The sequence below is a fragment of the Oncorhynchus mykiss genome, chromosome 27, assembly GCF_057628025.1.
Source record: "Oncorhynchus mykiss isolate SJ-2025 chromosome 27, ASM5762802v1, whole genome shotgun sequence".
In the NCBI taxonomy this organism is placed as follows: domain Eukaryota; kingdom Metazoa; phylum Chordata; class Actinopteri; order Salmoniformes; family Salmonidae; genus Oncorhynchus; species Oncorhynchus mykiss.
The window spans coordinates 4,588,144-4,613,536 of NC_143048.1; the positions used below are offsets into that span (position 1 = coordinate 4,588,144).

Sequence of the window (25,393 nt, forward strand, 5' to 3'; positions counted from 1 at the left end):
GCCATGGCAGAATATCCTACAGCCATTATGAATACCTTAATGCACAAACAGATCTGGCACCAGGCTAGGGTTCTGTTGGGCATATTCTAATCTATATTCCAAACTCCTCTACTCTTTCCTCTCCCGCTCTGGGGCTATGATGCTTAGGTGTCAGGATCTAAGTTTAAAAAAAAAAGGAATATGTCCACTCAGCATTTGCTGATCCCATAAGTTATTTTCTATGAAACTCAGTGATACTACATAATAAAAAAAATCTATTTTGGGAGACAGCAAACAGTCAGGGAACATCTTCCTTAAGATGATGTTTTCAAGTCTTGTTTTCAGGACACGTTACGATGAGTGTGTCTCTTCTCATCATCGGGGTTCGTGTTCAGTAGGCACACGGACCAAAAACGGTTCAAAATGGAGTGAGGTACTGTCTGGGCTCGTCAAAATAAGAAACCCTTTTTCTCATTATCCGTTGCGAAAGGTTTTACTACAGTCCTAATAAACCGGAACTAGGTCCAGAGTAGATGTAGGGTGAAGTTGCATCTAGACGCTGATCTTGGGTGAGTTTAGCATTTTCCCCACTAATGGTAACGGTTAGGATTGGGGAGGGGAAGCTGATCCTGAATCTGTATGGAGGTCCAGAGTACTCACCTTGCCGTGTGTCGATGAGGTCTACATTCTTACGGTCCAGCTGCGTCAGTGGGGTGGGGCCGTCGTTGGGGCTGATCTGGAGGATCCGGGTCAAGGTACTGATCCACTCCTCCATGTCCTGCTCGCTCTCCGCCGCCAGCACGAAGTACGTCACCTCGTTCATCTTCAGCTCAAAGGCATACTTCCTCAGACGGTTGTTCTACAGGGGGTGTTTTGGTTAGTGTTAGTTCGCCCATACTTTGACAGACAAGTCAGTAAATTAGTGAATTTTGTGCATTTGGGTAGTGCACGACTAGTTGCGTCTGTGAAATCTCCTATCGTATCTTACCATATCGTATCCATATTGTAACATTGTGTTACAATAACCCATAGGGCTCTGGTCATAAGTAGTGCACTATGTAGGGAATAGGGATGCAGTTGGGACGCAGTTAATAAGAGTTCTTTGGTAGCCTTCCTGCTGCATTTATAGACCTGACTACACCTATACTGAACAAAAAAATATATTCAACATCCAACAATTTCTGAGATTCTTCTGAGTTACAGTACATATAAGGAAATCAGTCAATTGAAATACATGAATTAGGCCCTAATTTCTGGATTTCACATGGCTGCAGCCATGGGTGGGCCTGGGAGGGCCTGGGGGGGCATAGGCCCACCCACTGGGGAGCAATGCTCAGCCAATCAGGATGAGGTTTCCCCCACAAAAGGGCTTTTGTACAGACAGAAATACTCCTCAGCTGTTTAATCAGCTTCTTGATATGCAACACCTGTCAGGTGGATGGATTATCTTGGCAAATGAGAAATGCTCACAAACAGGGTGGTAAACAAATCTGTGAGAGAAATAATATTTGACATTTTTGTTTTTGTTCAGTTTATTTCCTCTCAAGAGTCTTAGCTAGGGAAAGTTGCAACACTCTGAGCTCCTCGATTGGACAGTCTATAGGGAACCGGTTTTAATGTGTGCCTGTGGCGTTCTACAGATAGAAAGTGTGTCAATCTGTGTGTGTGTGTGTGTGTCCCCGAATGCATGCATGTGTGTGCCAATCTAATTTCACAGTCTATTGGGACTCTATCATCGTCTACCCACCTGAACCACACCGGTACACGAGTCCAGGAAGATGCAGCCCTTGGGTTCTTTGGAGATCTTCTCATCTTTGTAAAAGTTCATGATGTAGGAGTTATCAGTCAGCTGTGTCAGCTGGAAGTACCTCCTCTTGAACGACTACAAGGACGTCAAAATGAAAATACAACCCCATCAAAATCAATTACAGGCAATAAAGACGCAGTTACCCTAACCCAGACAATAATCTGAGGTCCTGTCCCAAATGGCACCCTATTCCCTATAAAGTGCACTACTTTTGACCAGGGCCCTATGGGTAGGGCTCTGTATAAAAGTAAGTAGTAGTGCACTACATAGCGAACAGGGTGCCATTTGGGACGTAACCACTGACTATGTGACAGTAAATTGAACATGGTCTGGGCCAGTGGTGCTCTACATTAACACAAAGTCTCTTTAGAAGAGACAGGACATAACTTAAAGCCACAGGGGACTGATGAGGTCATAAAAAAGGTGCCAGGACCCTGCAGGGCCGGTCTGACTAAGTGCTTTTTCAGAAGACAGAATGGGAGGGAGAGGCTAAGAGGGAGACCAGGAAAAGAGTGAGACGATAGAAAGAAGAGAGAGTCAAGAAATGTGTGTTTGCGAGAAAGAGGAATGAAGTAGGAAAAAGTCCTACGACGAGGTAAAAAAAAAATGGTGGGGAGAGTGGAAGAAACGCCAAAGAGAGGAGTACAGGCATCAGAGAGAGACAGACAGAGAGAGCAAGAGGTAGAGCGAGAGGAAGACAGGCATCAAAGAGAGAGCACGAGAGACAGAACCAAAAATAATTTGAATATTTCACTTTTGTTTGTAATCTATTTCACTTGCTTTGGCAATGTAAACATACACTACAACAAGTATGTGGACACCTGCTCGTCGAACATCTCATTCCAAAATCATGGGCATTAACATGGAGTTGGTCTGCTAAAAGAGCCTCCACTCTTCTGGGAAGGCTTTCCACTAGATGTTGGAACATTGCTGCTATAACAGCTTCCACTCTTCTGGGAAGGCTTTCCACTAGATGTTGGAACATTGCTGTTATAACAGCTTCCACTCTTCTGGGAAGGCTTTCCACTAGATGTTGGAACATTGCTGCGGTGACTTGCTTCCATTTAACCACAAGAGCATTAGTGAGGTCGGGCAGGAATATTGCTCGCAGTCTGCATTCCAATTCATCCCAAAGGTGTTGAATGGGGTTGAGGTCAGGGCTCTGTGCAGGCCAGTCATGTTCTTCCACACCGGTCTCAACAAACCATTTCTGTATGGACCTCGCTTTGTGCACAGGGGCATTGTCATGCTGAGACAGGAAAAGGCCTTCCCCAAACTGTTACCCCAAAGTTGGAAGCACAGAATCGTCTAGAATGTCACTGTATGCTGTAGCGTTAAGATTTCCCAAAACTGGAATTAAGGGCCTAGCCCAAACCATGGAAAACATCCCCAGATCATTATTCCTATTCCACCACCAATAAACTTTACAGTTGGCACTATGCATTGGGGCAGGTAGCGTTTTCCTGGCATCCGCCAAACCCAGATTTGCACGTCGGACTTTCAGATGGTGACACGTGATTCGTCACTCCAGAGAACGTGGGACGTTCTACTGGTCCAGAGTCCAATGGCAGCGAGCTTTACACCATCCTATGATGGTGCCACGTTGAAAGTCACTGAGCTCTTCAGTAAGGCCTTTCTACTGCCAATGTTTGTCTATGGAGATTGCATGGCTGTGTGCTCGATTGTATACACCTGTCAGCAACGGGTGTGGATGAAATAGACAAATCCACTAATTTGAAGGGGTACATACTTTCAATATATAGTGTATGTTTCCCATGCCAATAAAGCCATTTGAAAAAAAGTTAATTGAGAGAGGGGGGGGGTATTGTTGGGGAGTCTGTGGCACACTTCCTCACCCTAACAGTGATGCTGTTGTTGACAGTGCTATTGAAGTTCCCTTTATAGAGCCATCCCGATCGGAACACACCGATCCCTCCTCCTCCACACCCTCCTTTAGACGAGGACAAAGACGTTGTGTCCTGCAAAAACCAAAACAGACATCTTCAAATCAGGCTCGATGGGTACATCCCACATGACAAACTATTCTCTATGAAATGCACTACTTTTAGGCAATCTAACTTTATAGGGCTCTGGTCAAAAGTAGTGCACTACAAAGGGTGTCATTTGGGACCAACTATGTCTCAATAACCAAGGTCTAAATATGTCTGCCATTGACATGCAATAAGATACTTTGTTCCATTTCATTCTATGATGCCTAATTTGTCATGAACATACACCTGCTGTAACAGAGCCGAAGCTGGAGGAGCCATAGAGGATATTGTTTTTGGAGAGTCATTGATTCTGGCTCAGTTGAACTCAATTGAATAAAGCTTCTACGCAACGTCCCTAAACCAAAAACAACAGAGTAGAAATATGTGAGCAGACGTGCATTATGACAGTTTAACAGTAGGGCTAATCAATGGCCTCTGACTAGTCATCATACTCAGGCTACACCCTATTCCCTATACAGTGCAATACTATTGACCAGAGTAGTGAATTGAAAGGGAATAGGATCCATGAAAACAGGCCTGACCTCATCCTTGTCCACGTCCTCATGGTCAATCTCAAAGGAGTGGGAGGGCAACTTCTCCGCCTTGTACAGCTTCCTGTGAGGGAGAGAGAGATTTGATATGTTTCTTTATGTTTGCTTTGGCAATGTATGTGATTAACATGTCTCGTGGGCTTCATAACCACGTCTTTATAACAATTCAATAATGATGGGACGGGAGACGGGGATCAGTTCCAGTGGTGCAAAGTAACTAGGTGAAAATACTGAAGTCGTACTCTGTGACTTTCATTTTAATTGAGTCATTTTCTATTCTGTTATCTTTACTTTTACTCAAGTATTACAATTGAGTACCTTATCCACCACTGATCAGTTCAACATTCAACACCCATGACGCTTTGTGCATACAACTAAGGTAGGTACGGTACCTAAGTACTACTACATACAACTAAGGTAGATACGGTACCTAAGTACTACTACATACAATTAAGGTAGGTACGGTACCTAAGTACTACTACATACAACTAAGGTAGGTACGGTACCTAAGTACTACTACATACAACTAAGGTAGGTACGGTACCTAAGTACTACTACATACAACTAAGGTAGGTACGGTACCTAAGTACTACTACATACAACTAAGGTAGGTACGGTACCTAAGTACTACTACATACAACTAAGGTAGGTACGGTACCTAAGTACTACTACATACAACTAAGGTAGGTACGGTACCTAAGTACTACTACATACAACTAAGGTAGGTACGGTACCTAAGTACTACTACATACAACTAAGGTAGGTACGGTACCTAAGTACTACTACATACAACTAAGGTAGGTACGGTACCTAAGTACTACTACATACAACTAAGGTAGGTACGGTACCTAAGTACTACTACATACAACTAAGGTAGGTACGGTACCTAAGTACTACTACATACAACTAAGGTAGGTACGGTACCTAAGTACTACTACATACAACTAAGGTAGGTACGGTACCTAAGTACTACTACATACAACTAAGGTAGGTACGGTACCTAAGTACTACTACATACAACTAAGGTAGGTACGGTACCTAAGTACTACTACATACAACTAAGGTAGGTACGGTACCTAAGTACTACTACATACAACTAAGGTAGGTACGGTACCTAAGTACTACTACATACAACTAAGGTAGGTACGGTACCTAAGTACTACTACATACAACTAAGGTAGGTACGGTACCTAAGTACTACTACATACAACTAAGGTAGGTACGGTACCTAAGTACTACTACATACAACTAAGGTAGGTACGGTACCTAAGTACTACTACATACAACTAAGGTAGGTACGGTACCTAAGTACTACTACATACAACTAAGGTAGGTACGGTACCTAAGTACTACTACATACAACTAAGATAGGTACGGTACCTAAGTACTACTACATACAACTAAGGTAGGTACGGTACCTAAGTACTACTACATACAACTAAGGTAGGTACGGTACCTAAGTACTACTACATACAACTAAGATAGGTACGGAGGTACAACCTTTATATACAACATCTCCTCCCCTCTTACACAAATTGTCCCCATTATGAACAACAGTCCTCTGCGGTCTGGACAGTGAAGGACACAGGACCAATCTGAGCAATGACCGTAGCAGGAACCCACACTTTGGTCCGTTGAGGTAGTTCCTAGCCAAGACAGTTCCTCTAGGATTAAAAGCTGTTCTTTGTTCTTTGTTCACAACGTTTGACTTGGCTCTCCTGTTGACATCCCACATGAAAGAAATACTATAGTGTATACTATGGTAGGAATACTATAGTATTCACTGTAGTGTTTTTGCAGACTTTACGTACAGTATTCACTGTAGTCTTGTGGGGACTGAAGTGGCCATACAACCTTTATATACAACCTCATCCTTTGGTCCGTTACTATAGTAATTACTGCATTGGTTTTGTGAACTGTCGTATACTGTAGTGTTTTTGCAGACTATAGTATACTGTAGTTTTTAGGGACATTACTGTAGTATTTACTAAAGTGTTTTCGTTTAATTATCTTTGATATAGAAGTGGTGGGCTTTGTCCTTGAGGAAACATACTGGAGAAATACTAAAATAGCAAATGTTCCATAACAGGTAGGCAAGGACTGGGTTCTGAACATAGTTATGAGCTTCTGCTTTATTCTATAACCTGTAGGGAACACAATATATGGTCTATACTGGGCATGTAGGTTTCTCACTTACGGGTGGCACAAATTGGGATATGGGGGAGGGGAATGGGCAGGGGATGGCAAATTAAATGCTGTAGTATTTACTATAGCTAAAACAATCTAGTGTTTTTGCAGACATTTCTGTAGTATTTACTACAGTGTTTTTTTGTGGATAATACTTCAGTATTTACTATAGTATTCTACAGTATACTACAAAATGCAATACTAAGAACTACTATGATCGAGGAATACTAGTGTGGAGTATAGTATTCTTACAGTATACTACAGTTTATTACAGAATGATATAGTAAGTACCGTAGCATTCTATAGTAAACTGTAGTATTGTACTGTCTCATTTGCGTTCTGGGGTTTGAGTAGGTCGAAGCTCGTGTGTAGCTATCTCTTCAGGAGTAGCGATGCAGGCGAAGCCTTAGTGGTTGCGTGAGGTGTATTCCTGTAGGATACTTAGGAAGCTGTTCAGGCATTGGTGCAGTGTCTCTTGATCCTGAGACGCTTTTAATGTTTCATGGTCTCTATGAAATGAACAACATTTTGACACATGCTTGTTTGAAGGAAGAACAATACTGGCTCTGGAGCAGCATGTTTACACGCTGTGTCTGTGTGGAGTCTAGAGTGGATAGGGCAATGGGCCTGCCTGCTGTGCTCGGAGAAGATGGGGGAGGAGAATATGGGCCGAGAATGGAGAGGGAAAAAAAACAGAAGGAAATCAAGATAGCAGCTGTACAGATAACTCATCCAAAGGGCTTTGACTTCTCAAACACAGCAGACAGCTAACACAATATGATGCCCCGTCACCTTATTAATTCAGCGACTTACTTAGATAACTAGCAAGTAAAACTTAGGGGCCACGTTAAACGCAGAATTCTACAGGACAAAAAGATAACGCATAAGAAATCTCTTGCTGCATTTTGTATATGCAGATCTAAAATGCTTTTTATTGTCTTATCTTTAAATCTGCGTATTTCTCCAAAGCTCAGTTGTCCTGAGTCTGCACAACACTGCCAGGACCTAGGATTAAGGGAGACACTCAAGTTGTTTAATACTCTATCTCTTGACACATTGATGAAAATAGTCTTAGTCTCTAAACCTTCAAGCTGCATACTGGACCCTATTCCAACTAAACTACTGAATGAGATGTTTCCCGTGCTTGGCCCTCCTATGTTGAATATAATAAACGGCTCTATATTCACAGGATGTGTACCAAACTCATTAAAAGTGGCAGTAATAAAGCCTCTCTTGAAAATGCCAAACCTTGACCCAGAAAATTTAAAAAACTAAATCAGCCTATATCGAATCTCCCTTTCCTCTCAAGCAACTCACTACCTTCCTGAAAACAAACAATGTATACAAAATACTTCAGTCTGGTTTTAGACCCCATCATAGCACTGAGACTGCACTCGTGATGGTGGTAAATTACCTTTTAATGGCGTCAGACCAAGACTCTGCATCTGTCCTCGTGCTCCTAGACCTTAGTGCTGCTTTTGATTACCATAGATCACCACATTCTTTTGGAGAGATTGGAAATCCAAATAGGTCTACACGGACAAGTTCTGGCCTGGTTTAGATCTTATCTGTTGGAAAGATATCAGTTTGTTTCTGTGGATGGTTTGTCTTCTGACAAATCACCTGTAAATGTCGGTGTTCCTCAAGGTTCCGTTTTAGGACCACTATTGTTTTCACTATATATTTTACCTCTTGATGATGTAATTCGGAAACCTAAGGTTAACTTTCACTGCTATGCGGACAATACACAGCTGTACATTTCGATGAAACATCGTGAAGCCCCAAAATTGCACTCCCTGGAAGCCTGTGTTTCAGACATAAGGAAGTGGATGGCGGCAAATATTTTACTTGTAAACTAGGACAAAACAGAGATGCTAGTTCTAAGTCCCAAGAAACAAAGAGATCTTCTGTTGGATCTGACAATTAATCTTGATGGTTGTACAGTAATCTCAAATAAAACTGAAGGACCTCGGCATTGCTCTGGACCCTGATCTCTCTTTTGATGAATATTTCAAGGACAAATTTTTTAGATCTTCGTAACATTGTAAAAATCAGAAACTTTGTCAAAAAATGATGTAGAAAAATGTATCCATGCTTTTGTCACTTCTATATTAGACTACTGCTACCCGGATAAAGCACTAAATAAACTTCAGTTAGTGCTAAATACGGCTGCTAGAATCCTGACTAGAGCCCAAAAATTTGATCATATTACTCCAGTGCTAGCCTCCCTACACTGGCTTCCTGTCAAGGCAAGGGCTGATTTCAAGGTTTTACTGCTAACCTACAAAGCATTACATGGGCTTGCTCCTACCTATCTCTCTGATTTGGTCCAGCCGTACATACCTACACGTACGTTACGGTCACAAGACGCAGGCCTCCTAATTGTCCCTAGAATTTCTAAGCAAACAGCTGGAGGCAGGGCTTTCTCCTATAGAGCTCCATTTTTATGGAATGGTCTGCCTACCCATGTGAGAGACGCAAACTCGGTCTCAACCTTTAAGTCTTTACTGAAGACTCATCTCTTCAGTGGGTCATATGATTGAGTGTAGTCTGGCCCAGGAGTGTGAAGGTGAACGGAAAGGCTCTGGAGCAACGAACCGCCCTTGCTGTCTCTGCCTGGCCGGTTCCCCTCTTTCCACTGGGATTCTCTGCCTCTAACCCTATTACAGGGGCTGAGTCACTGGCTTACTGGTGCTCTTTCATGCCGTCCCTAGGAGGGGTGCATCACTTGAGTGGGTTGAGTCACTGATGTGATCTTCCTGTCTGGGTTGGCGCCCCCTCCCTTGGGTTGTGCCGTGGCGGAGATCTTTGTGGGCTATACTCGGCCTTGTCTCAGGATGGTAAGTTGGTGGTTGAAGATATCCCTCTAGTGGTGTGAGGGCTGTGCGTTGGCAAAGTGGGTGGGGTTATATCCTTCCTGTTTGGCCCTGTCCGGGGGTATCATCGGATGGGTCCACAGTGTCTCCTGACCCCTCCTGTCTCAGCCTCCATCCATCCTGAATCCTGACCTGTTCACCGGACGTGCTACCTGTCCCAGACCTATTATTTGACCATGCTGGTCATTTATGAACATTTTAACATCTTGTCCATGTTCTGTTATAATCTCCACCCGGCACAGCCAGAAGAGGACTGGCCACCCCTCATAGCCTGGTTCCTCTCTAGGTTTCTTCCTAGGTTTTGGCCTTTCTAGGGAGTTTTTCCTAGCCAACGTGCTTCAACACCTGCATTGCTTGCTGTTTGGAGTTTTAGGCTGGGTTTCTGTACAGCACTTTGAGATATCAGCTGATGTAAGAAGGGCTATATAAATACATTGGATTGATAAAAATACTTTAAAAGTACTACTTAAGTATCTTTGGGGGTACTTTACTATTTATGTTTTTGACAACTTTTACTTCACTACATTCCTAAAGAAAATAATGTGTAATTTACTACATACACTTTCTCTGACACCCAAAAGTACTTGGGTACATTTTGACAGGAAAATTGTCAAATTCACATACTTATCAAGAGAACATCCCTGGTCACCTCTGCTGCCTCTGATCTGGCGGACTTACTAAACACAAATGCTTTGTTTGTAAATTAATGTCAGAGTGTGCCCCTGGCTATCCATAAATACACAAAAAACTATAAATTATGCTGTCTGGTTTACATAATATAAGGATTTGAAAGTATTAATATTTTTACTTTTGATACTTAAGTATATATAAGTATATATTAAAAAAATTATTCTTGACTTTTGCTCAAGTAATATTTTACTGGCCGACTTTCACTTTAGTAATTTTTCTATTATGGTATTTTCACTTTTACTCAAGTATGACGTTTGAGTACTTTTTCCAGCGGTGCTTCTTGTAGCAGGCATTAGGCTAAATTAACACAGGTCTCATCAGTCTCTCAAGCCCATGTGCTAGTGATTAGCCAGCCAATTTGTATATTTCAAGTTTAGCCAACTTGGACCTATTTGCTAGCTAAGTAGGTTGAACAGTTGAATTGTTACGAACACACTCTTCTGTCTGTCTCCAACTGTTTGAAAATTCAGTTTGTTCAGATGTTGAAATCAAGTGGCCTAACTTTTTTTTATCAGAATGAGAACGAGTTGCTAATTCCTTATATAATTGTGTTTTATGCTTTCTGCACATTTATAAAACCCGTTTATAAAACAGACTAGCTAGTATAACAGTTTTTGGCTAAAATGCTGCTAGCGGTACATGGTACACCAATGCTGTGCAACAAACTGAGCATTCATTTTCCAGAATCAATGTTCATTGAAACTCGTTTTAGTAGTGTCTGCTCTGCGCGCAATTTGAGTAGTTGAGACATAAAAAGGGTATTGTTAGAAAATAACTTATCCTCAATTACAGTAAAATAATGTTTCAATGTGTTTTGTGTCCATTCTGTGGGCCCAAAGCTCAAACGCAAATAGCGAGTTCAAACCGCTTGTCATAGAGGAAGATGTGTCCTCATGTAACGGTATTCGTCGTCTGAAGAAGAGGAATCATCGGACCAAAGCTCAGCGTGGTAAGTGTCCATGCTTTCTTTATTAAAACTGAACACTATAACAAAATAACAAAGGGGATAACCGAAACAGTCCTGAAGGGTGCAAAACACTAAACAGAAATTAACTACCCACAAAAAACCTGTGGGAAAAAGCTACTAACGATAGACAGCTGTCCCTGATTGAGAACCATACCCGGCCAAAACAAAGAAATACAAAAACATAGAAAAAGGAACATAGAATGCCCACCCAAATCACACCCTGACCAAACCAAAATAGAGACATAAAAAGCTTTAAGGTCAGGGCGTAACACCTCTCAACTTTGTTGGCGTGACAGGCTGGGGAATAGGCTTGGTGTGTGCAAATCATAGAGGAAGAGGCGAAGCTAAAATCTGTCCAAAATTAGCCCAATGCGTTTCTATGGTCTTATTTTGGATTTGGACCGGAACTTGTTGCCAGCATTCCCGCTTTTGGGACAATGACTCTCGTTGTTAGGGTGGAGAAGTGCATCTCTTCATTATATACAGATCTCTGGTGTAAATGAGGAGATGCATCCAGCACATGAGGAGCGAAAGACGGGCAAAAATACAACACAAGAACAAGCGGACATAAACGCTCAGAAAAACGAAAAATAACAAAACCCTGATTCTTGCGATATAGGCATTTGGAATATCGCACCATACATTGTAATTAATCGAAATTGAGATATATCACCCAGCCTTATCTGCCCCCCCACCACCACTGGAAATAAGCCTCCCGACTGTTCTAGTCTACTCCCACCAGAGTATGTGAGCTGAGCGGAGCTGGACCGGAACGAGGAGCTGAGCGTGCCCAATTTGACTGTAGTGTATGGGGGGTGATAAGGGACATTTATAAGCCTAGGCCACCGTACCACATGACATGATACCAACGCCTTACTAATGTCTGCGTGACGCCTGTATCACATGTTAATGAAAGTCATAATGTGCATAGTTTATATTTATATGAATTAAATCTCAACCATTAATGTTGAAACATAAAAAAAAATCCGTGCAAGCAGGCATTCCGTGGTAGCCAACTTGAACTATAGTGTAGCCTACGGCTTGTGTATTTCCTGTATCGCGAATGGCCTAGAAAAGATGATGCCCAATGTGTAAATAATCTGTCTCTCCGTCAACACCTAATGGCATGTTATGATATGTTATATCGCTGTAATACAGATCTAGATGTTGTTAGCCAATCATAGACTGTGTTGTTACCAGTTCCATATCAGTTTTGTGTCCACGGCTTTCAGATCAGTTCATAGGTGCTATTCGGGATCCTTGGGATGTCCCTTCAGTTGAATAGAGCAGTTCATAGACTTTCCTAGAGGGTCTGAGCTATTCGGAATCATTGGGATGTCCATTCCTCTATCAAGTATAAATGTTAATTGGTTAAGTTTAGTGTTAGTTTAGGGTAAGGACGTTCCAAGGAATCCGGATTGCAGTGACCGTTCATAGAGTGAGCGACTGGCACGGTATTTGAGAGCTCAGCGGCGACACAGCCATTCATTTGTTGTTGTTCTTTTTTAAAGCGGCAGAAGGGATTTTCGAGTGTCGGCCCCAAATAGTTTCATTAGAGACTATGAAAATAATTACCAAGATGTACTTGATCCAGTTGAGGAGTAAGTAGGCTATACTTAAGTTGTGATATCGTTAGGAAATACAGTGCCTTGCGAAAGTATTCGGCCCCCTTGAACTTTGCGACCTTTTGCCACATTTCAGGCTTCAAACATAAAGATATAAAACTGTATTTTTTTGTGAAGAATCAACAACAAGTGGGACACAATCATGAAGTGGAACGACATTTATTGGATATTTAAAACTTTTTTAACAAATCAAAAACTGAAAAATTGGGCGTGCAAAATTATTCAGCCCCCTTAAGTTAATACTTTGTAGCGCCACCTTTTGCTGCGATTACAGCTGTAAGTCGCTTGGGGTATGTCTCTATCAGTTTTGCACATCGAGAGACTGACATTTTTTCCCATTCCTCCTTGCAAAACAGCTCGAGCTCAGTGAGGTTGGATGGAGAGCATTTGTGAACAGCAGTTTTCAGTTCTTTCCACAGATTCTCGATTGGATTCAGGTCTGGACTTTGACTTGGCCATTCTAACACCTGGATGTTTATTTTTGAACCATTCCATTGTAGATTTTGCTTTATGTTTTGGATCATTGTCTTGTTGGAAGACAAATCTCCGTCCCAGTCTCAGGTCTTTTGCAGACTCCATCAGGTTTTCTTCCAGAATGGTCCTGTATTTGGCTCCATCCATCTTCCCATCAATTTTAACCATCTTCCCTGTCCCTGCTGAAGAAAAGCAGGCCCAAACCATGATGCTGCCACTACCATGTTTGACAGTGGGGATGGTGTGTTCAGCTGTGTTGCTTTTACGCCAAACATAACGTTTTGCATTGTTGCCAAAAAGTTCAATTTTGGTTTCATCTGACCAGAGCACCTTCTTCCACATGTTTGGTGTGTCTCCCAGGTGGCTTGTGGCAAACTTTAAACGACACTTTTTATGGATATCTCTAAGAAATGGCTTTCTTCTTTTCACTCTTCCATAAAGGCCAGATTTGTGCAATATACGACTGATTGTTGTCCTATGGACAGAGTCTCCCACCTCAGCTGTAGATCTCTGCAGTTCATCCAGTGTGATCATGGGCCTCTTGGCTGCATCTCTGATCAGTCTTCTCCTTGTATGAGCTGAAAGTTTAGAGGGACGGCCAGGTCTTGGTAGATTTGCAGTGGTCTGATACTCCTTCCATTTCAATATTATCGCTTGCACAGTGCTTCTTGGGATGTTTAAAGCTTGGGAAATCTTTTTGTATCCAAATCCGGCTTTAAACTTCTTCACAACGGTATCTCGGACCTGCCTGGTGTGTTCCTTGTTCTTCATGATGCTCTCTGCGCTTTTAACGGACCTCTGAGACTATCACAGTGCAGGTGCATTTATACGGAGACTTGATTACACACAGGTGGATTGTATTTATCATCATTAGTCATTTAGGTCAACATTGGATCATTCAGAGATCCTCACTGAACTTCTGGAGAGAGTTTGCTGCACTGAAAGTAAAGGGGCTGAATAATTTTGCACGCCCAATTTTTCAGTTTTTCATTTGTTAAAAAAGTTTGAAATATCCAATAAATGTCGTTCCACTTCATGATTGTGTCCCACTTGTTGTTGATTCTTCACAAAAAAATAAAGTTTTATATCTTTATGTTTGAAGCCTGAAATGTGGCAAAAGGTCGCAAAGTTCAAGGGGGCCGAATACTTTCGCAAGGCACTGTATTTAGGCCTACTGTATTTAGGCAAATGTTTGTTGATAACGTATTGTCGAAAGCACGTAGGCAATGTTATTTACTGTGTCGATAGTGGGGGTAGGCTAGTGTACAATAACGTAATTTGATGTGCTAGTATTATTTATTTAATGGGATTAATTCAATTGTAAATGAAATAACTATTTTTCACTGAAGGGAAACGAGGTACAACTTCGATCGAATACCTAAAATCATGGCTGACAATATCACAACAGTATCCTAATATAGTGGGGATACAGCAGTAGCCTATTCTACAACGATATAAATGTATGTCCTAGTATTATTTATCTAACTGATCAATTATATTGTAAATGTGGATGGGTACTCTATTTCATTAAACGATTACGTTTTGTACAAGGTAGATACAGGAGTAGTCTATAGCCTACAATAATAATGTAATTGAGTGTGCTATAGTATAATTTATTTAATTGATGAAGACAATTGTAAGTGGGGATGGGTAGGCTACTTCATTCAGTGAATACTGAATATATTGCTATCTCTGGTAGTATGTTAATGACGGCTTTTCAGCTGTTGAACTATGGCAATGTTAAACTAATTTCTAAATCTCTAAATCTCTTTTAGTCAATATGTGACGAGCCAGACAATCGGCTTCACTGCAGGTGCTCAACCCACCACCCTCACTGCTCTCCCTCCACAAGTAACCACATCCTCTTCTCCTGTTCAACTCCTAAAAATGACTGTACATATACCCCTGTGCCCATCTCAGTGTAACATGATCCATCCAAGGCCTCAGCTGGATGCCTAAAATGTGAGAAATGTAAGTGAGATGCTATACTGTGTGTGTATGGATGGATGGAGTTCCAAGTAAAGACTTGAGAAGATGGCAAAGGAGATAGTGATGAGAGTGAGAGCATACGGTATGAAAATAAAGACCCCTTGGGATCTAAAAATGAGTGTGGGGTGCCTCTTGTGTCTCCTTTTTGTCCGTTTGAGGATACTACATTCACCCCTGGTGGAGGTTCTTGGAACACTGCGATATAAGTCGCAGAGGTTGACGACCTTCCAAAGGTGGTGGTGCTATGTTGCATGTTATCTTGTATACCAGGCAGAGTACAGAATCAAATGGTGTAAACTTAACAGGCTAAACTTGTTCAGTACACTCTGAGAAAGGTTACGGGTTCCAAAAGGGTTCTTTGGCTGTCACCAAAGGAGAGAACATTTTGGTTCCAGGTAGAACCCTCTGTGGAATGGAGCCCAAAATGGTTCTCCCTAGACACTTCCATGTTCTCCCTGGAACCAAAAAGGGTTCTCCTATGGGGACAGCAGAATAATCAAATTTGTTTGTAGATAGCAGCACCTTTTTATCTGAGTGTAGGCAGTCGTGGTTCTGTGGATATCTGTGAAAAATAAAGTTCATTCGTGGTGGCGAGTTAAGATAAAAATAAATACTATGAAATATCCCCACATTTGCAAGCAGGCAAAGTAGCCTGTGTGTGCTGAGGCATGTGTGATCACTCAACACTGACAGGTCCAACAAAAAAGACATGCTTGGGACTCCCGAGTGGCGCAGCTATCTAAGGCACTGCATCACTACAGACCCTGGTTTGTTTCCAGGCTGTATCACAACCGGCTGTGATTGGGAGTCCCATAATTGGCCCAGCATCGTCCGGGCTAAGGTTTGGCCGGGGCAGGTCATCATTGTAAATAAGAATTTGTTCTTAACAGACTTGCCTAGTAAAGTAAAGGTTCAATGAAAAAACATGCAAACAAAAGATGACTTGTCTAACTTGCACAGTTATGCAAATATTAGGGACTAGATACACTGCTGCTACATTGACCCCCCCCCCCCTCCATTTATTTTCTACAAAGCTTATACTCGCTGTTTATTATCTATGCTTAGTCACTTCACCCCTACCTACATGTACAAATTACCTCAACTAACCTGTACCCCCGCACACTGACACGGTACCGTGTAAAAAAAAATCGGCACTGTTGGTTAAGGGCTTGCAAGTAGGCATTTCACGGTAAGGTCTACCATGGGGAAAGTCCCTTGACGGGTACCGGGAATGGTGGAATGACAATCTGATGGTAATTATCTTTGCAGACAACACAGCAGTGTCCAGGCCTCCAGAGTATTCACTCTATCGCCTGCTATATGGAGGGAAGCCACAGCAGTTAACTGATGTGAACAATGCAATTGTGTATATAACATTATTGTGTATACATTTTTGGGGATTGACTTAGAGTTTTTCATTTGCTGTTTTTGTATAACATACTTTGTGGTGGAAGTTGTGAAACCAGATCAGAATGCCTTCGAAGACCACCTTCAGGCACGGACTGAGAAGGATGTGGAGGTTTTTGACCAGGTAAAAATTATTGTCCGCTGTAAATGTATTTTCTGGCCTTCCAAGAGTTATATAAGAGATGTATTTGTAACAATATGAAATATAATTGCATTTATTTATATTATCAGTCAAGGTGAGACTGAACATGGACTGGGCACATGAGAAAAAGGAGAGCCACCTGAGAAGAATCAAGGGGACCAAGTGCTTCGACATCCGGGCGAATTACTTGGCTTGGAAGAAGGATGAAAGGAAGGCGAGACCCGGGAAAGCTTGGTGCTCTTTCGCTCCTAGCTGGGGTCAACATCCATTAAGGTGAATATAAAAATCTCAGATGATAACTATTTGCATTTGCTGCCTCGTGGTGGGTGGCATCGCCATGCTGTCAGCAGTACCAACACTGGCCCAGTGGTTTCTCCAAATAGTCAATCTTAAGGCTAACCACTGGGTCACGTTAAGTAACCAACACTGGCCCAGTGGTTTCTCCAAATAGTCAATCTCAAGGCTAACCACTGGGTCACGTTAAGTAACCGCCACTTCCAGGTAGGTACTGTTAAGGTGTATGACTCCAGTCGTCATGACACCACACTAGAGTTTCTCTCAACTCATCTCTCCATCTTTCCCAGGGACCATCCCTTACCAACCCCACTGACATCAAATTATAGACAGGTATCCTTTAACATTATTGCCTGTCTAATCAAACATCTAAATTAAATAATTCAAATTATTATTATTTTTTTTTACATACCTGAATAATTTAACCTGTGTGTTTGCTTGTTTAAGTCTGTCTCCTACCCTGTTCCTTTACTCTACTCCTGTTCTCCAGGATCTAGGGATTCTGCCTAACACCCAGACATGGATCCACTACCATTACCAACCCCCCTCCAACTTTTCATTACATCAGCTACTGTTATTGTCAAGTTGTCATTATCCGCTAAGAAAGAGCAAGACAACTATCATACTGGGCACATAATGTGGGCTGCACAGATTTGCTAAAAACACTAGCACTGCAAACACTCAGAACAAAGAGGTCAGCAGCGCCTGGACTTTGCAGTTTCCCTCTTGAGTCCACTACAGGTTGAAAAACAAGTGACAGGCAGAACCTCCTATCCACACAAGACCCACCTCCTCTCTATTCCACACACCATAATTCTGTATTTCAGTCTGATTGCCATGTGAATGTACAAAAAAATCGGAAAGTAAATTGACACACACGTACCAAAAAAATATCAATGGTTGTGTATTTAAATAAAAAATATTGCTAGATTGGTTTTCACAGCTGTTTCACAAGGTGTTTATTGTAAATTGTAACGTATCCCTTGATGGTATTTGTTAGTTCAACATTATTCATTGTATTATAAGACTTACAATAGATAGATATTCAACCACAAGGGTGTACTAATGTGCTATGATTTTTTAAAATCATAATTGAGGACTAAAATGATTTCAGTGTAGGTAAGGGAATGCCTATTTAAAATGAAAACATGCCAGCCAGACAAGCAAGTGTATGAATCAAATGTATTTGCATATGAATGAGTGGAAATCAGTTAACTTTGTGATCTGTAAGGTAAGTAACTATGTGTGTGTAGGGGAGCATTGAAATTATATTATGTTTATTTTAATGCCTGTTTATTCATAAAAAGCAGAAGATGGTAAATAACATTAATCGCAATGGTTAGCCTATTCAAATTAATAGGAATACATTTAGCCTAATTGGTAATATGATGTGGGGGAAAGTCGGGACCCTAGCCAGGCTTTTGTTTGTCAACTCCAGATTAAATATAGGTCTTCATGTGTAGGAAACTGTGGGTTAAATCAATGAAAAACAGCTTAAATGTTCAGGCTTCATCATGATCTGTGATCAATACAGGCTGGGGTGTTTTTGGTTCCGTTTAATCTAAAGATATGCGTAAGAAAGCAACTGCACTGAAATGAATAGCCTGATTCAACGGGATTCTCCTGAATAATAAATGTTTTTATCTGTTAAACTGTTTGGTCTACGCATAGATCCATACCAATTCTAACTTGTTGGTATTTTGCATTAGGCATAGCTCTACATTGCAGAGCATTTAATAAACCAACCACATTTTCCTGGGATGTTAAGGCTGCGCAAGACCTTCGATAGGCTAGTAGACTGTGGAAATAATCTGGAGTTTATCATTGTTGTAGCCTAGATCGCTTTATAAAATCTGGACTGTTGCTTTCCCTATGGCTAAGCAAACAAGTGGTAGCATATTCTTTTGCACGTCTCTATAACAAGGCCTATATCCTCACATACTCCCTCAATTTGAACCCTGCTTTCCACAGAAATGTATAGACAAAGGATTGCATGGTGACAGTAAATGTGTCTGTTAATCCAGTACACTGGGAAGTTGGGGGGGACGAGGTCAAATCATGACATCAGTGATTTTCAGGTCAAGAGAAAGATGCCAGAGATTCCGAGTTGGATGACTTGAACGCATTGAAGATGGAAGTCAGAGATTGCCAACTTCCGAGTTGTTTTGAATGCGCCACTAGAGACCTAGACTACCCACAACAAAGCAAAGGAAAGTGGGATACCTAGTCAGTTGTACAACTGAATGCATTCATCCCAACCCCTCTGAATCAGAGTGGTGCGGGGCCTCCTTAACCGAAATCCACATATTCGTCGCCCAGGGAACAATGGGTTGACAGCCTTGCTCGGGCAAAACGACAAAAAAAGGTTTGTCAGCTTTGGGATTCAATCTAGCAACCTTTTGGTTACTGGCCCAACACTAACCACTAGGCTACCAATAATCCCTTGTGTTTGTATTGATGTGAGAAATAGGCTTATCTACACAATAATGGTGGCTGCGATATCAACTAGCCTAATAATTTTTGAATCGAGGTGATAGGCCTATTTTAGCTAAATCGACAACTGAAATTGATGAACTAAACACACACTTAAACTAACATGTAACGGGTAACACAAGTAGACGTTTTTAAGGCGTTCATGGTAAGATCATTCATAATAACTTGCAAACTGACACGTGACGTGAACGCGTCGGCAGTTTGACTCCTTAGAAACAAACTTGTCTCCACTGACAGTAAGTCATGGCGTTATTTTATAGCGCTAGGAAGACGCTCGGTGACTTGGTGAGAGGTATCAGTAGCTTCATGAGGCTTAATTCTGGCATGAATCACCCCCCATAGCAGCGCGGCGTGAGATTCCCAAAGTCTGGGGCGTCAGCCTTCTCGTCCTCTAATATCGCTCCAGTAGTTGTCACTTCACAAGCTCAGGGCATGCCCGGCTCAGCATGCATCTGTAGTCTACTTGTGTGCTGCTATAGCAAGCATGACGGTGTACTTACATACGCGCACATGCTAAAAGGAAGGCAGGCGGTGGTTAGAATACTAAGTGTGTCATTGTAGCAATGTATGCATCAACCAAAAATCTGATCTCTTAAACGTTTCGTTCATTTTTGTTCTATTATCTATATAATAGGCCATCATTGATTTTGGTTCAGTAGGCCTGGTATATTCCCACATTCAAGGAGCTTTCCGTTTTGATTGGGTTATTTTGCCTAAAAACCTAAGACTAGCCAAAAGGGTGTTTAGCATCCACAGTGGCTCTGCAAGTGTGGGAAGGGTATTCTCCGCTGCTGACCGGCTTTGCAGGCACCACATAGATGCATGTTAAATTGTGGTTTTGAAGAATGAATCCAGTTAGGAGCGGCAGTTTTTCCCCCTGTGAGCACTGAGCGTTAGCGCCGCTGTTTGAAAGGACATGGAAGGCTGGACCACAAGCATCGTTCCATGAGCGATGAGCGGGATTTCCAACCTCTCAACTTTGCTTACTTGCTCTTTCTCCCCACCCTCCTCATTCTGCCTTCCCCATTTCTCTCTCCCCTCACAGACAGTCGGGGGGGGGGGGGGGGGGGGGGGGGGGTCTTCCATTAGGGATATCAAGAGGGAGAAGACTACACTTAAAAGCCTCCAGGCAGCTAGAGAGACGGTCTGCGTTCCAAAAGGCACCCTATTGCCACTACATAGTGCACTACATTTGAACAGGGCCCATAGGGCCCTATAGGCCCATAGTGCACTATGCAGTTAGGCAATAGGCTGTCATATGGGACGCAGACAGGGAGGATGTCCTCTTTCAATGTCTCCTTTCATCATATCATAAATGTACTAGACTCAGTAATGACATTCAACCTCAACTCTACTGTTGATACCTGTGTTGTGATAGCAACATAACAGTCCAGCAGTATATTGTAGTAGTAGTAGGGCCTGTTTAACTACACAGGCAGGGGCTAACTTGAGCCCAGAGTTGTTTCTGACCAGATCACATTGTCAGGGAAACCCCCTGGCTCTGTGTATAAGTTCTAGGATCACCTAGGTACTAACTCACGATTACAAGACACAGTTAGAAACCTTTGGCGCTCTCACTCCCCTGAAGGTGTCTGCATACATAGGTTCGGTTTGCTCCTAGCAAAACTCGGCTATGCGAAGTAAATACTCCCTTGCATACTCCCTTACAATACCTTTGCTTGAAGAACTCTTGAGACGCCATAGCAAAAAGTACCCTTCCTCAAAATAGTCCGAATGAATCTAAGATAAGTCAAGAAATCTGTAATTCTTTTTGACGTTTTTGCCGAGGAAGTTTTAGATGTAACTAAGATGTTTGGTGCAGTATTTCTCAAATGAAATGTGCATGAAAACGAGTCGTCTGTTGTTGAATGACAACAAACACTTAATTGAAGAATCCCTGCTTTTGACCAATCACTGATGAAGGGGCATAAACTTTGGCTACCGAATTTCGACAAGCCTCAAGAAAACATGTTGTGTGCTCAAACAGCTGGAAAAAACCCAGCTGAACCCTGCCGAACACCAAAATGAACAAACGTAAGAAAAGTGTTGTGTAATATATCCGTGAACTCTTTTGACTGGGAAGCATACGGTAAGCTTTACTGTAGAGGTGCTGGGTGCATGGAGTTGGATAGAGGGTAGACTTGCTACACAGCTTGTTATAGCATGGGCAGCGCCATCGAGGTCTTTCTCCATTTTAAATGGGTTAAAGGGACAATGTTCAGTTTTGGTAAACAGCAGATTGCCCCTTGGGGAGATTATCATAGCAAAGATAGGTGTTCTCTCCTCCATCTCTATGGCTGGGTGTCTGAGATGAGCCCTGACTTACTGTATGTGTGGCCGAGTCCTCTCCATCTCCTCCCGAAAAGGACCCGACAAGGGGCTGCCCTCGCTCAAGTGCGCTCATGAGCCGCCCTGTGTTTGTGTGTGTGCACTGAGCCCTCTTTTTTAGCAGACCCAGCACTGGAACTAGTCTCAGCAAATATAATTCATGCCATCTTTTTTAAAACTTTTTAAAACAGGCTTAAAAAAAAGGCAATCTTCAGGGACACCCCTGTGTTTGGACGTCATAGTTTGAATAGTCTTGCATCATGCCAGACTTCAAGGCTCTTGTAAACTCAGCAAAAAAAAAGAAACAGCCCTTTTTCAGGACCCTGTTTATCAAAGATAATTCGTAAAAATCCAAATAACTTCACAGATCTTCATTGTAAAGGGTTTAAACACTGTTTCCCATGCGAAGACACTAACAGCTTACAGACAGTAGGCAATTAAGGTCACAGTTATGAAAACTTAGGATACCATGAGAGGCCTTTCTACAGACCCCGAAAAACACCAAAAGAAAGATGCCCAGGGTCCCTGCTCATCTGCGTGAACGTGCCTTAGGCATGCTGCATGGAGGCATGAGGACTGCAGATGTGGCCAGGGCAATAAATTGCAATGTCCGTACTGTGAGACGCCTAAGACAGCGCTACAGGGAGACAGGATGGACAGCTGATCATCCTCGTATTGGCAGACCACATGTAACAACACCTGCACAGGATTGGTACATCCAAACATCACACTTGCAGGTGCCTTGCTGGGGTAACATATCACAGCAAGAACTGGCAAATCTGGTGCAGTCCATGAGGAGGAGATGCACTGCAGTACTTAATGCAGCTGGTGGCCACACCAGATACTGACTGTTACTTTTGATTTTGACCCCCCTTTGTTCAGGGACACATTATTCCATTTCTGTTAAGTCACATGTCTGTGGAACTTGTTCAGGATACATCTCAGTTGAATCTTGTTATGTTCATACAAATATTTACACATGTTAAGTTTGCTGAAAATAAAGAGGATTTTATTTTTATTTTATTGCTGAGTTTATGTAATCTCTGGAGAGACACAGCTTGTGAAGATGACTAGCTCATAGTGAACTGGGCTGTCAATCTGTCAATTGGACCCCAGACATATAGTATGATGAGCCCAAACTGATCTCAGATCTGCTGATAACTCTGTGTCCAGGGAAAGACAGAGGAACTGATTCAGAGAGAAAACTCATCATGTGGATATAACCTCTATAAGAGCATGTACATCGTCTCTTAGTATCTATGATGTTAACTACTGTACACAGTATCAAAAGTAAACTATGGATCAGTTTTAGAGTCGATGTACAGTATATGAACTCAAAAAGATTGTAAGTTCAACAAACTCAGAAAGGTCACGTGAAATTAACTGGACTCCAACATAACCAACCCATGGGAGACCAGGAGAACATTATAGTGGTCTGGATAGGGGTCAGAGGTCAAAGAGGCCCTGCTCTGATGGCTGGGCTCCCAGGGGTTGAGTGACCAATGCACAGCCCTGACATCTCCGCAGCTGGACAGCCTGCCACTCAACAACACATCCCACCAACGTCCACCATTTTGTTTTTTTTGTTCTCATTGTTGACATCACAGAGAGCTATTTTTCAAGAGGCCCGTTATGCAACCGCAGACCTCAGGCTGAATCTTAAATGGCACCCTATTCCCTATTTAGTGAACTCTGGTCAAAAGTAGTGCACTAAATAGGGAGTAGGGTTCCATTAGGGACACGGCCCCTGGATCTTCTGGTCTAGCTGAGGTTTTCAGCTGCGTCTTTCCTGGTGTTTATGTGAAGTACGCTTTTGGAAAGTCTGGCATGCGTTCCTGACAAAGACGCTATGTCAAAAACAGTTAAGCCCTGGAGTGGGCCCTGTCTAACTTAATACCCATAACATCATGACACTTAGAAGTGCACGAAGTGGCGAAGTACTGTGCTTTTCTTATGCGGAACAATGAAAATATGTACACACACTGCTCTGTACATTGGTGTAATCATAGACAAGGGTTGCAAAATTCTGGTAACTTTCACAACATTTCTGGAAAACCTGGGTATTTTGGGAAAGTTGACGGAATTTTGCAACTCTTTCATAGCCTGTTCTGTACCTGGGAAGTAGCCGGTAATCTCCTGCGTACTCATCATATTTGTAATGGACCACGTGTAGTTGGGAGTTGTAGTACTCGCAGGCCTGGAATAGAGGAGAAGAAAGAGGAAGAGGAGGAAGTGGAGGGGAGAGAGGTTCTGTTAATGCCTAGTGCAGGTGAATAACAGACAGTTGATTCTGTCTGTATATATGACCGTGTGTGTGAGTGTTTTATTTCATGTATTTATTTGACCTTTGTTTTAACAGGGAGTCGCATTGAGACAGTCTCTTTTGCAGCTACACAACAAATTACACATAGGGAATATACCAGTCACATTCCTCAGCAAAGAGCTTCTCAATCAACAACAATAGAGATTTGTGTGTGTGTGTGCGCGCGTCTTGGCATGGGCAGTTGATGCTTAAAATCCCCTCTCTGTCACAACGTGGTTCTTATACAGCTCTACAGATGTCTATCAGAGAGTAGTCTCTCACACACACACACACACACACACACACACACACACACTCTATCCATTGAAATAAGTAGATCCAAGGCACGGTAATGGTAATGTAAATGCAGTGTACAGCTTTGTTTTACATGAGTAGCTGTCCTCATACAACCAAGACGACCTGTGTGAAGCAAGCTAGGGCTGCAGAGTCTGCCTCCCTCAACAACATTAAGAGTGTGTCCCAAATGGCACCCGTTCCCCTATGGGCCCTTGTCAAAAGTAGTGCACTATGTAGGAAATAGGGCGTAATTTGGGACATGCCATTAATGTTGAAGAGGGACGCAGACTCAGCCCTAGCTTGCTTCACACAGGTCGTCTTGGAGCCCCACAAGCTTACAGAGTTACAAGATTGAATCCATGATTAGATGAATCAAACCATAAGAAGAATTGAATTAACATTCTGTCCCACGGGCTTGAGTTACAGACTTTCTTTCTCTCCCTCTCACTCTCTTCTCTCTGTCTCTCACATGCACACAAAGCGCAGATACGCAAGCTCGGCTGCGCGCAAGCGCACTCCCTCTCACTCGTTAACACACACAGAAGCTCACGCAGGCATGCACTCTCACCCTGTCTCTCTCTATCTCTCTCCTCTCGGCAGTATGTTTTCTCTGTTGTTCTGTGGATTCTTATCTTCTTTCTGTCTGAGTGGCAGTATCATTATCTATCACTTAAACACAGCTCCACTGGCAGTCATCACATTCATTATTAAAGACACTCAAAACATATTTACTTCTACAAGGCAATAACACATGTCTGGGAGCACATACTTAAATAGCCATTCTCTTTCTTCCAGCTCTCTCTCTCTCTCTCTCTCTCTCTCTCTCTCTCTCTCTCTCTCTCTCTCTCTCTCTCTCTCTCTCTCTCTCTCTCTCTCTCTCTCTCGGAGTGCATGCTGGGAGTGAGTCGTCAAGCAGGAGTGATTGTGAGAACGAATGGAATTTCTTTTCACTCTATTGGGTTTTGGTATGTACATATATATATATTGATTAGTT

The 25,393-nt window shown here is 42.3% G+C and overlaps 1 protein-coding gene across 9 annotated transcripts in view; it reads right to left on the minus strand.

Annotated features, from left to right (window-relative positions):
* Nucleotides 1-25,393, minus strand: part of LOC110507356 (dedicator of cytokinesis protein 10) — a 177,389-nt gene that overhangs the window by 70,361 nt on the left and 81,635 nt on the right. For all 9 annotated transcript variants that reach the window (XM_090224225.1, XM_090224221.1, XM_090224222.1 and 6 more), the window contains exons 4-8: nucleotides 23,915-23,997; nucleotides 4,320-4,392; nucleotides 3,643-3,765; nucleotides 1,727-1,861; nucleotides 640-838 (exon numbers count right to left, since the gene is read on the minus strand). In XM_090224225.1, coding sequence (XP_090080351.1) covers nucleotides 640-838; nucleotides 1,727-1,861; nucleotides 3,643-3,765; nucleotides 4,320-4,392; nucleotides 23,915-23,997 — 613 coding nt within the window. The remainder of the gene's footprint in view (nucleotides 1-639; nucleotides 839-1,726; nucleotides 1,862-3,642; nucleotides 3,766-4,319; nucleotides 4,393-23,914; nucleotides 23,998-25,393) is intronic.